The following is a 13,504-nucleotide window of genomic DNA, read 5'->3' as shown; positions in this document are numbered from 1 at the left end:
ATCTCCAGAATCTCTAGAATCACAGAACTTTTTCGAGTCGCGTTGTCCCAATTACCATGTGGGATCTCGGCAAGGCCAAGTAACTGCTTTGACACGAATCGGACGATAGGACTCGGTTTCACGGCTGAATTAGCGCTCAGTCCTCCCTTAAAGGGCAAACGACGCCGTAAAACAACAGCCATGGCTACCGGATAGCAATAAACGTGTAATACTCGGCCGCCGGTGGTATTATCATTAACGTTGGCGACAGCTTCGAGCTTGCGGAGCTGTCTCGCTAACACAGCTAGGGGAACAGATAATATTAATCCGACTGGTAGCGACGTTTTATGCGAATCGGACTTGTGTTTCGTTTTAAACACGACATCGTATCCACTGTGCTCTGCTGGACCAGCTATAAAGCACTCTGGCTATTGGTATAGCCTGAACGAAAATGGCAGTGAAAGACTACGAGGAAATACGAGCGCTGTTAGAGTTTAATGGCTTGTTTAAAATAAGGTTGAATAGAAATCACGATAGTAATATAAGTACAGAGTGCTATCTTGGTACTGGAACTATGAATGAGAAAAGTATTTTGTTTCAAACAGAACAAACTAACAGGGACATACGGTAGAAGTCCACTTTTCTCAACGAAATTTTCGTTAGAGTTCGATCAAATACACTCGTGTATCAACTGTATGCGGGTTCCGTATTACGGCTCCGATTGTATGTATAAATTAATTATGTTTCGACGAAGGAAGTTTACGAAAAGAAACATTTCTAAATAATCTTTCTATAAATAATGTAGCGAGGTGGATTTCGAAAATTTAAAAGTGTCTTTTGGTGAATTGTAACCCACGCAAGAAATTTGTGGTTTCGTTTGCTCCTTTTTTATGTCGAAGGTGTTACGTAGCAGTAATTCGTATAAAAACTACACTGGTATAGTTTATGAGCGAAGAAACGAGGAAAGAAAACGAGGGTAAGAGTTAGGAGACTATTCTACCGTCTAAACGAAACTTCTATTGTCGATGGTTGTATCTTTTATAATTTGTAAGCGCGTAGTACATTGAAATTAAATTTAAAGTAAATTCGATTACCATACATGTAAACTAATATCTGTTCTCCTTTATTGCAGGTAAGAGAAGTAAAGTGACAGTTACTGCTCCCATACGTGTGCCTTTCTGGAGAATAATAGAGTAAGTACTGTTGTTGCAGAAACTTAATAACTATGGTCATAACCTTGTGCAATATGTCATGTGGATTGTCATATAATCATTCCCTGAGTATTAATTGAATGTTCATTGAAATCACGATCGTAATCCTACAAATTACAAATTTCTTACAATTCATTGCGAAGTACGAAAGATCTTAAGTAAACTCTTCTCACGAAATACAGCTATTAACTCGGATTCTGCTTCCTTGAAGGAAAAGCTGGAGAATTCTTGGAGAATTGCTCCTTTAGGTCGTGAAAAAGGGTCGTGATAAAAAGAAGAAAAATGGGGAAAAAGGGGGAGCGACGTAGTACGTGACTCGGAACGAAGAAGAATCCGAGGAAGTGGCAGAACGAAAATTTCATTCCGGTCCCCGTGGAACCTAAATTGTGGGCCGCTGTTGCCTCGCTGTTTCCGTTGTAAAAAATGCAACGGGAACGTCTGGTCGGTCGAAAATCATGGCGAAACAGAAATGGCCACCAGGAAGGCAAGTTATTTCGCACCCAACGTTCTCTTGGTTGTAACTTAAACCACAGGCTGGCTGGTTGGCGCTCTTTGATGAGATCATGGAAAAATAAGAGGAACGCCGAGGGAAAAAATGTGTGCCAGATGACGGTACGCTGTTGCAGGCTAGATGAAAAAAATTGCTGATTGCCGAGCGTAGTTGCACGGTATAATAAGTTACAGGTTGGACTCGGCAAGAGGTTTCTCCCTGTGAACTCTTTTTGGAGGTTCAGTGAACCTATATTTAAAAATAATCGTCCGTGTCGATGAAGCTTACATTGTACTGTCCCAAATTTCTTATTACGGTCGTTTCGCATAATTAAATTAATATCAGTGAAGTTTTGCAAATCGCGAGTTACATGTTGTGTATCAAAACTGATTAATTCTCTTGAATAATAGCAACGAAGGGAATAGGAAGAAGCCAATGTTACTTTTTTCTTCTTTTTACCTACTCTCATTCAAAAATTAATAAATTATAAAAGAAGAATTTCTGATTTATTAAATTTATATAAATTTGTAACTTATCAGTTGATCAATATTATTAATATGTAAATTACGATGCAAGAGGTCTTAGTTAACGGGTCCAATTGTATAACCAATGATATATTTATTTCCTTATGATCTCGTTACTTCATAGACGATAAACGAGGCATTTGAATTATACAATAATCTCATACAGTAAATTCGAGGTTAGTCAAAAACGAAAAATAAATATTTCGAATTTTTTGCCACAGACTTTTGATATAAACAGACAAATTGATCAAGTATGGTTTACTCAAATTCCAATTAAAAGGTGCAGTTAAAAATCGAGGAAGATAGCAGACAGTCAGAGATTCGCATGACGTATCGGCCTTTTTCTCAACTGAAGGGCAATTTAATCTCTCGGAACACCCGTTTAATCATCGGCGTGTAACGTAAAAGAGCGAGCAATTTAATTAACAAAGGAAAGAGACGAAACTTTTTTTCCTACTCGTTTTGCATTGCATAATCTGCGACAGCGAAGCTGTGCGACCGGTAACGGTACACCCTCGGTGCATATTTCTCGAATGAAGTCGGTGTCAGATGCTGGTGCATTAGCAGCTTCGGGATCTCGTCTCCGCGTTGTAACACAATATCCTCCTCTAAAACAACCGCAACTCCCAACTTGCGTTGCTCCGTCGAGCTTCTGCCAGCGAGGAGAAGCGGCCTGGAATTATTATTGTTGACAGTGGGCTGACGAAACTTTAACTTCGTGAAATCGTCGCGTCGTAAATAATAAAGGTAGACCGAAATCTAGGTTACTCGTAGTCGACGTACGCTAAATCGTGTGTTAAATATATAGCGCCTTAAGATAGAATTTTCGTTTCTGGAAGGTGTCTGATTTTATGATATGATTAAGAATTATAGTAGAAGCTATCATATATCTAGATTTCGTATGACTGGTTGTACTACTAGCTATTATTTCTCGTTTACACGTTATTAATAGAAGTTCATGAGCAGATAAATGATTCAGAGACAGAATTTCTCTATTTCGAACGTTCTTATTTCGTTTTTGATAAATAGCGGTCGTTTGTGTACGTTCATGTAAAAGAAGTTCGTCGACTCTCTTCATTAGCTATGATTTTTCGTTCGAATTAACTACAAGTTGCTTCGAATAAGTGGAATGCTACTACGTGTAACATTTAACATAAAACCACGAATTGTAGAAAATACACGAACACGTGAGGAAAATGTTCGATATTCTTACAAATCCTGCTTATAAATCCTATTTATGTAGCAATAAACCTATCTCATGAAAGGGACGGTTTCCCAAGTTGAAAAATAATAAACCCCAAAGTAATAGACAGTAATCCAGAAAAGAGCAGGTCACTGGGGATGTTAGTATCACTGAACTGAATACGAGGGAATCTCTAGGTCGTGAAATCCGAATTTTACTACCCTGTAACCACGGAAACAGCTACAGACTACGGAGTCTGCCGTAAAATCTTGACCTTCGTGGTCACCAGATCGAAGGTCCATAGCCGTATCATTCTGAACTCGCTGAACCTCGAAAACCATTCCAAGGTTGTGCACTCTGATCTTAAACTACAATGATGTCGTAAAGCATGCTCGTATCACTCAAAATTCTCAGGGGAAAATAGCGGACGCAATAAGTTCCGGTTCGTAGAGCATATCTAGTGTGTTCCAATCTCGAGAAGCTGTGGAGGTTTGGGAGATTTGCGGTGAAAACTTTGGTCTCGCGGAGATGCAGAGGGTGCCTTTTGATTTCTGACAAGTCCAGAGTGTGTCTTCTGGTTTTGCCATGGACCAGAGGCTAAGTTTCTCGGTCTTAACCTAGTTTGCGATAGACTCCCTATTCTTGGTGTGGTCCGACGCAAATTCTTAGACCTGTGAGTGATTCATAATGCTTTAGATTAGGTTCTTCGACGTGAATTTTCTTTAGGAGACGAAGCATCTGTTAATGTATTCTCTGGCAACTTCTAATTAATAATAATTATTCTGTGAACAAATTTTGCTCGGTAAAACACAGGTTGGATAACACGCGTATGATCGATTAATTTGTATTGTCACTAATTTACAAGTATAAAGAGCTTTTATAAGTAAAAAGCAATGGCCATGTTATGATGTTTCACTACTTCTGAACCACGGCCTCTATTTACAAATATTACGTAACAATTGTGGTCGATAAGTTCAGATTTCCATTTTCTGTGTTAATTTTGAAACGGATCGCTTGCCGGCCAACCGCGGTCAGATTTTTAACCGCAGTTATTTACTCATGCGGAACTGAACAACAGAATCAGGAGGTATATTGTCTTGCTTGCATAATTGCGTGCTCGATCGTTGCGTCACATTCCACAACGAAGAATTATGGAAACTATATAATTTATCTAGCGAGCGTGGAACGTCTCCCGTTTGTTTCGCATACCTGGTTACGTGTCAGATGTTGCTTCAGATGTTGGGATTCCTGTAACTCCGTCCACGAACTCTGTTTTCGTACGTGAAATTTCAGTGTGCAAACTGTACGCCGCGGAAAACTTGTGGCACCCAGTTGAGACATTGCTTGTATAATAGAACGAATCATATCTACGAAATGTCGACACAGCGAAGTTTCTGTCTCTGTAATATGTTATCTTATATTACGCCACGTTGATCAAACCTAGTTCAATTCTATATCTAACCTAATTCCTTTATTTTTATTAGCTGTCTTATATTCCATGCAATAATTCGTTTTACAATTGTCCAATTAATAAGGTTTAGTAAGAGAATTATCATCTACAAATGTCTCGTATATCTTTTTATCTGCTTTGTATTAAAATTAAATGTCGATTAAATTTAAAGTTTATGAAAGTGGCCATCATTCTCTGATAATGAAATCAAGGATTGTAATAACACGATAATTTCATGATACAATGATGAGGTAATTGCAACAAAAGTTAAAATTGTACATATGAAACCTCATTTACTCCATTCAGCTATATCTGAAGTTATTTCTTTATTATCTCCCTCTGTTTAGGTAGTAATTTATTCTTTTTATAAATCTTGAAGAATCGATAATTATATTTTCCTGTGGAGAAAACGTAAAAACGACATTGCTCAATAATATCATTATTTTTAAACAATCTCGAGAGAAATCTGCCAACTTTCAATTTCTTCGTCTACGATCTCGCCACGCGGAAACGTTGACACGATATTTTCACTTTCCTCTGGCTTTTCAAACGTCGGTTTTGTCCTTTGGAAGATTCAGTGTTCGTTGAAAGGCGAAGAGTTGACAAACTTCGCGGTCTACTTTCTTGCCGGTAGGCAGCTTATTAAATCAGGATTGGAAGCCACAGTGTGGAACCAGCGTTTCTTACAAAGACGGTAGATTGGTCTGGATAGAGGATTCCCGTTAATGCACGTTTTGTGCGAATTCAACGTCGTCTAGATTTCCTCGGCGGAAACTCCTCGGCGACCATGGGGAAAGGCAAATGCTTTACGAAACAACGAATGGATCGCGCGATAAAACCGGGAACGTTGAAACGCCTGACGACTTCCAGTTTTGTCCACAAAGAGTGCCAGTTGCTTCTTTCCTTCTTTTGCTTTTTTCCTGCTTTTGCTTCTTTCCTTCTTTTGCTTCTTTCTATTCTCTGTTTCGCAGGGACTCGCTTGTTTTCTTCATACGTATTTCTTTTTCTTAATTCTCTTTATTTTTCCAAGACAATAAGCTTCTTAGAGATTCGAGAGTTATTACTTCTCCTTTAAACAGATCCATTCAGATTAATGAAATGAACCCTGCTGTATTCCTTAGATAATTTTTCAACCCATGAAGTGTTTCTCTACTATTAATATGTTTATTAAATTTGGTTTATTAAATCGCTAAAAATGTCTTGTGCAAATCGTGGACTATAATTCTTTTCAAAAAAGATATTAGTTACATATAAATTTGTAGCACGTTTGAAGAAAACGATTGTATTTTCATTGATTTACAGTTTGTTTTTATCGGTGCAAATTATTGAAAAGTGGATTATTGAAAAGTACACATCCATATGCAATACAGAAGTCGACTATTAAGTGAGCTTTGAATTTCTTTAATTCGACTCTGCCAACCGATTATTCCAATGAAAATACCTTACGGCGATTAATAACTGACCAGAACGTTTAACAGCAAACATCGAACGATAGAGTTTACCGAAGCACGAGCTCATAACGTTTCGAAGTTCCTGTCGATTTTAATTAAAACGACTTCAACGGGATTCGTGTCTGATCGCAAACGGGGATATTAAAAGAGGTGGAAGGTACGTCTGATGAAAATGCTTCAGGCGTTCTGTCAGTCGTTTCTGCAAAAGGATGAACGAGTTCTCCCGCACTTTTATCAGGGGTTCTTTTTCCCTGTTAACTTCCATCCTGGATCAATTTTTTGCGATTACTCGTAAACCTCGAAACTTTAGATCGTGATTTTAAGGTACAGTCATTTTATCATAATTTTATTGGTAGGAAAAAAGGGGAAGCTAATCGAATTTTATTACCTTAACCTGAGAAATCATTAACGAAATTATTAAAACGTTCAAGTGTTATTTTCTTATTCAAAACGTTAGATTACAAAGAACTCATATTTAATATTACAACAATAATTTTATCAATGTGGTGTAATAAAATTATCTTTCTCCCTTCGTTGTGTATATCTGTCATATGATACCTTTATCGAAAATTTGAAATATAAGTTTCATTACTTTTCTGTACTACCCGGTCTCGTGTTACAAATGATATTTCTCTTCAACAACGAATATGTTCGATTTTATTTCATCAGTGGTGTTACGATATGAGTATCAGAAGAGACTGGTGGACACATGCGTGAACGAAGTTATTGACTCGCTGAACCGTGATTCGTTATTTTATGTATTTTGTACGCGAATACCGCAGCATACCCCGTGCGAAACTAACATCTGCCCTCGAGAAATGTAACTACCTTTGAGCGATAGGTATTTTCGCGTTGCACGAGCATTGCCGATCGATGATTGAGAAAGCTGTCGAATATTATAGAAATATCGGATTAATATTCTCCAAGTACTACAATAGCCGACAACGTCTCTTTGTACAATTTGTTAAAATATTAACTAATACATTGTTGACTAGAGACATATCTGACGCATCGATACGTCTTGTATTATCCGATTATATTGGTTTGTACAAAGAAATGCATTTGCATTAGAAAAAAGTTATTGTTCAATGTCCGTACAATGCTGAATTTATAAAAAAATGTCTTCTTACCTTGACATTTTTCTGCCATTATTATAATCTGAAACAGTCGCATGAATAATCCTATACACATATTCACATTTGCCGAAGCATAATAAATATTAGCTTAATTAATAAAGATAGCAGTTAGATAATGATTTTTTCACTAAGTGCGATCATCATCAGTTAAATAGGAAAAACGATGAATAATCCTTCCTGTTTATAAAATGATAAATTCAGATATGTTTTCCGAGATAAAACGCGTTTATCATGTAATTCAGGCGAATTTCCAGCAAGAATGGCACAGCATATTTTACAGAACGTGTCTGTTTCGCCATATCAACGCGATATAACCATGTGCTTTACCGTGAAACGCGCGCGATAAATTCTCTCCGTAAATTGTTAAATTAATTAGAAGACTTTTCGTTGAAACGCATTATCATGGAAATTTACGTTCAGTCGACGTACTCGCCGGATCGATCCGTTTTTCGTTACTTCTAGCAGAGCAGCAGCGTGCACATCTCGTCCTGAAAATTAAAATCTCGATAGCGTTCGATGCTCTCGATAAGCAACGCAGAAATAATGAAGTCGCGCGCGAATCTATCAAGTGAATGAAAGTTCCAAAATACAAAGCCCTTTTTGCCAATTATACGGCAACTGAACGAAGCCGTGCCATTTTTTTACACGACCATTTTTCGTCCATGTCCTACACGTTTTCTTTCTCGTTCCAATAGTCTCGCTTTTCCTGCTGTTATTAACTTTTAATGAAAGCTATTGATTTTTCGTTTAACTCAAATGCGTTATTCATTCATTTTCGTTACTGATTGGACCTGTATTTGGTTTGAATTAAATAAACAGAAATATGTGAAATAGTGGAGAACAGCGTTTCAGCCTTCAAAATGTTTGTCAACGAAATTGTTGCTAATTACTTTTTTATACAAACGTATGGAACAATATCTCTTACGAGTAATTTTAGATTCTTTATTTTGTTTTACGTTCCAAATAACGCGCAGCAATTTCCAACTGTTCTGCGATTGAAAAGTAAATTGAATTATCTTGATATTCTTAATTTTCCATCCAAAATTGTATATATATATATATATTTTTTTTTTAAATAAAATCATGTTTTCAAAAACTAAGATTGACAGATCGATTCTGCTTCCAGATTCGTTTGAAAGGAGAAATTCTCTAGGCAGTGTATTAACGAAACAAACGACAGAAAATATTTAAACAGATGATAGGTGTATCGTACAAAGAAACGAGTTCTTACGTACTCGTGAAATCAATCGAATAGGTCTAATTACAGACATCCTATGCACGGTTCGCTTTTTAATTGATTAATGATGGATCTAACTGTGTACAAGTAATCGTAGACGTTTTCAGAAGGAGCCGGTATTTTAATTGAGATAAATACGTGTTAACCGTGAGTCTGGATCGCCACTTCCAAAGACAGACGTAATTACAAACGACTGGTTCAGTTGGAACCCGTGATAATATACAGGCTTTATCACGAGGAGCGATCCGCAGATGATTATTATTAATTAGCCAGAACCTCGTAATTGCACGTTTCTACCGACTGGAAATCCACTTGGAGTATCCTCTTTCTCTTTCATTATGTTGAAATATATTTACTCTCGTCGGGGCATTAATCAGGGAAATAACTGCCCAAGCAGTTTGAAACTGAGAAAGGAATCTCGTAGTCGCGATTGTCTTCGTCCGGCAAATCTTGTTACAGTGAGTCGAGGGAAAAGGAAGAAGATTGGATATAGCAAATATAACCATCGAATCGCTTATAAGATAATATCCTTACGGTACAGTATTTACTGATTACTATTATCTTCTATAACAGAGATTGTGTAACAACTTGTATCCTTTTATTATTGCGTAAAGTATTGATAGAAAAGTAGCAACGAGGGTATAGGATTTTAAATCGGCTTCTCACAATACAATTTTGGTGAAATGTCCATCGAACAGCGATAAAACGGTGGAGAGTGTACCGCTTCCGCGTAAATAGATTTAACGCGGTTTGCAGTCTACAAAGTAGAAAATACTCGACGGTTTTTCCGAGTGTAAGATGTTCTGCAAAAAACGTTCGTTCCAAGTTGAAATAGTGATTAATCACAGCTTTTAAGTTGGTGGAAGCTCTATGGCTCTCTTGCGACAGCGGGGAATAATTACCAGCGTTGAGTGTAGTTTTAAGTGGATTTAGGGATGAGATAGCGGAACTATGGCTTGAAGTATCGGTCAATCACGCCAAACTTCTTAGCCTGGGTCTAGGCTGCTTAAAACCACGCATTAATCACGGCATTAGAAAGTTCCTCTATTCAACTAAGTTCATTTGTAACTATCTTTTTCACGCAAAATAGCCTATTACGATATCGAACTACACAATGAAGCGAACACGCGAAGCTACTTACGAATCAAAAGGAAATAGAGTGTTTATGCGTATAAATGAATCAATTGAAAAGTTCGGCTACGAAATAAGACGATATCGTTACATAATCTTAACGTTAAGGCCGAATCGGCGAAACGATCACAGCGAATTTCTGCAACATATTTATCGGTACGATCACGCGATCGCCTTTGCATCCGGGATGTCTGTCGTAAAACGAAAAGCATCAATTCTACGATTGCGCGTAAAGTATCCGAGGCTGTCGCGTTTATTCGTCGAACTTATTAATTTATGTCACGCAGTCGGGCGCCAGAAGTTGAGTTACGGCACGTTCTCACGAAAGGCGAGTTCATGATATCGGGCCTTGTCATATACCGGGAACGAAGATATAAATATCGTAATGGGGAGAAACGCATATTGAATCGTGATTATGTAATCGTAATTCGTTCGAATCGAACGTCGTTTTTTCAGTATCGCTGATCGAGATAAGAGCAATGAAAATAGATCTATAGCGGGTAGGGTATGGTCCGCGAAAATGAATTTTATATTTTAACTTCGATACGGGAGCTGTTTTATTTATTCAAAATTATTTAAAAGCATACGATCCGTAAAAGTGTGGACGAGGTTCTCGTGTGTTACGCAAGTGCAACAAATTACGTGCGTGCGTTGTCATAAAAAGAAATTCACGAGACGATTCTGATGATGCTTCGTTGCGTCTGAATAACCACGACACTGTACGTAAGTACTTGCGTATGTATGGTAACGACGTCGACACGTAACGCCACACAGAAGGGTGAATATCCTGTAAAGCTTATTCTCAGAATAATCGTTTGACCCGTCTACCGGAGAGATACCCATTTTCCAATAATTTAAACCGCATACCGTGTAATTTACGATCGATCCCGGACACTTTATTTTCATAGCGTAATTATAGCAGTTCGAACGATGATTTAATAAGTCGAGAGCTCGAGGGAATTTTAAACGCCGTAGAATTACGTAAATGCGTGTCTTAAATCATACATCGTACATCCTGTGCTATTCATAATTATAAGGATCGATATCAGTAATAAAGAAGGTCTTTCTATAAATATTCCATAATGGTTAGAAACTTTGATTACGTACGTCGTGTAACTGTGATATCGATTATAGATCTTTCAAAATCCGCGCGCCTGCGCGCGCTTTTACTGTCCTGGCGCGTAACTTAGAGGATGCGCACATGCGTCGATCTAATTCGCAATTAATACGTCACCATAGTTTGTAGACAGTGATAGAAAATTTCAACTCGTGAAAATAAGAACTCGTGAATAATACATCTCTTACATAACGTGTTAGTTAATTAATACATTAAAAGTACGTTGTAAATTGATTGTCCGATCTTGTGAGCTTTGGTAATAACACAGTCATCGTGAAAGTACTTCAAAATTTTATACGGTGTTTGTGAACATTGTAGGTTATATTGACATCTCATCTACACACAAATTGATTAATATGTCGCAAAGCTCATCGGGTATCGATTGTTCTAACCAGTAAAGTTCCGCAACTAAACAGCTGTTCTCGAACTGTACGTTAGATTGGCATTTCCCCTACACACAAATCAATTAATATGTATGCTGCAAAGCACACCATGCGTCGATTGCTGTATCCCGTAAAGTTCTGCAGCGACACCAGCTGTTGTGAAATTGTAAGTTAGATTGGCATTTCTCCTATACATAAATCGATTAATATGTATATTGCAAAATACACCATATACCGATTGTTCTATTCCGTAAAGTTCTGCGAGAACATAGCTGTTGTGAAATTGTAGGTTAGATTAGCATTTCCCCTGTACATAAATCGAGTAATATTTTGCAAAGCATACCGCGTACCTACTGCGCGATTCCGTGAAATTCAGTAACGAGACAGTTCTTGTCAAATTGCTTTAAAGCTTTGTACACTGTTTATAGATATTATAGTTTGTAATAATGTCTCTCTTATAGGGTCAGATATTATATTGTAAGTTAATCTGAAGTATGTGAGTGTGATGATAGTATGGATACTTATATATACATATATATGCACTATTTGCTGGGCATCGACCTCCATAAAGGCAAACGTAAGATACAGCCTTCTTTATACGTTATTGGCTTCCGAATAGCAATCGAGCTAATGATAATTCTGTTTGCCTAGGGCTTCCAGCGTCCGCGGACCTGATTCGCCCCTGAGCTCGGATCTGGCGCTTGATAAGCCTCGTCCCATACCATCACCCAGGTAAGCTACTTTGTGATTGCAGCCTTTTCTCACCCTTTGAAAGCGAATGAAAAACCTCGACCTCGATTTCCCGCGTAATAAACACGGGTTAATTGGAAAACTTAGCCAGGCAGTGTCGAAGGACTCCGTTTCTCACGGTCGGGGCTGTTCATCTTCCTGAAGGGCTTCGACCTACATTAAGGAGAGGCTATGATGTATCTATATCAATCGGACCTGTGCTCTTAGTATATAATTCATGAAAGTAATTTAAAAGATTATGTTCGTAATCTATACATAACGTATTCCGTGTTCAGCCAGGTGTGTTCATTTTCAAGAGAGCGCAATTCAGAAATAATACAAAAGTCATGTCCCAAGTGACTTCGATGCTGTCGATAACATTTGTCGGATTAATTTACTACAATCATATTATCATTATGAATTATTATCCTCTGGAATACATAGGATTCAACTGAAAATTCGTATCGAACAACGGCGGAAGCTTCGTAATTGTATTAATTCAATTAGTTGAAAGGCAACTGGTTCTTTGCCGATTTAATTTCATCGTATTTGCGTTCGAAGTGCTAATAAACCGTAGTTCCTGAAGCGTACTCAGGAAATTCTATTTTTAACCGTGCTGGTACATTTCATCCTCTACCCACCGAGATTCACCCCTCGACGAAGGCTTGACGTTCGATAAGCCTGGCAACAATAAACCATTCGCCGTGCACACTGAAACGCCTATTTTATTTCCTCGTCGACACGTGATATTTCGAGCCCTTGGCTCTGTCAACTACGGCGGAATCGAACCCCCGTGAACTCTTGTTCGCCACCTGATGAGAGAGAGAGAGAGAGAGAGAGAGAGAGAGAGAGATTCACCCTATCGCATTTCCCGGCTAAACCACTTATTATCAAGCATCCACGTAGCTTTCCTTTGTTTTCTCGCTCTTCTTCTCTTTTTCCTGACTCATGTGTGTTTCGCTTTGCCCGTGAGCGCAGCAAGAGAGCAGTAAAAAAAGAAAAAGAATATAGAAAGAAAGAAAAGGAAAATTTCATGGTGGGAATATGAATACGACGAGACGCGAGAGACTCGAAAGCAGTCATAATTAGAGGGCAACTCGTTCCACCGTCTAATTAAAATATGTTGCTGGTTTTCAATAGCGTATGGATTATTCTGCGAAGAAAAAGAATAGTAAAACTTGTTTCGTAACTAGAGTCGCAATGTATTAGTTAAGTTGTAATATTGATTCTTATTTAAGGAGGTTTCTCTTTTTCATATAAAAGTTTGGAAATTTATTTGAGAAATTCAAGCGACGATAAGGAATTTTTTATTCAGATATGCATGTATAATTTAAAAATTTGTTTGTCATTAATGCATTTCATTTTTGTCGTGGGCAAAGTAAAACATACGTTAGAAAATCACTCTCTGCTGTAAATCTTATTCCACACGATTAATGTTCGAAGTTTACCAAAATTGCTCAGTTTCGCTTGCAAATTTTGGTCG

The 13,504-nt window shown here is 37.8% G+C and overlaps 1 protein-coding gene across 8 annotated transcripts in view; it reads left to right on the top strand.

The window, feature by feature from the left end:
- Positions 1–13,504, top strand: part of LOC138185214 (uncharacterized) — a 391,900-nt gene that overhangs the window by 159,112 nt on the left and 219,284 nt on the right. For 7 of the 8 annotated variants that reach the window (XM_069124000.1, XM_069123997.1, XM_069124001.1 and 4 more), the window contains exon 3: positions 11,944–12,024. The exons of the other annotated variant lie outside the window; for it this stretch is intronic. In XM_069124000.1, coding sequence (XP_068980101.1) covers positions 11,944–12,024 — 81 coding nt within the window. The remainder of the gene's footprint in view (positions 1–11,943; positions 12,025–13,504) is intronic. 8 annotated transcript variants of the gene reach the window in all.

Source organism: Bombus flavifrons, chromosome 11, assembly GCF_040668555.2.
Source record: "Bombus flavifrons isolate JBK064 chromosome 11, iyBomFlav1_principal, whole genome shotgun sequence".
Taxonomy (NCBI): Eukaryota; Metazoa; Arthropoda; class Insecta; order Hymenoptera; family Apidae; genus Bombus; species Bombus flavifrons.
The sequence above is the reverse complement of the archived record's forward strand: the minus strand, read 5'-3'. Positions and strand labels throughout refer to the sequence as shown.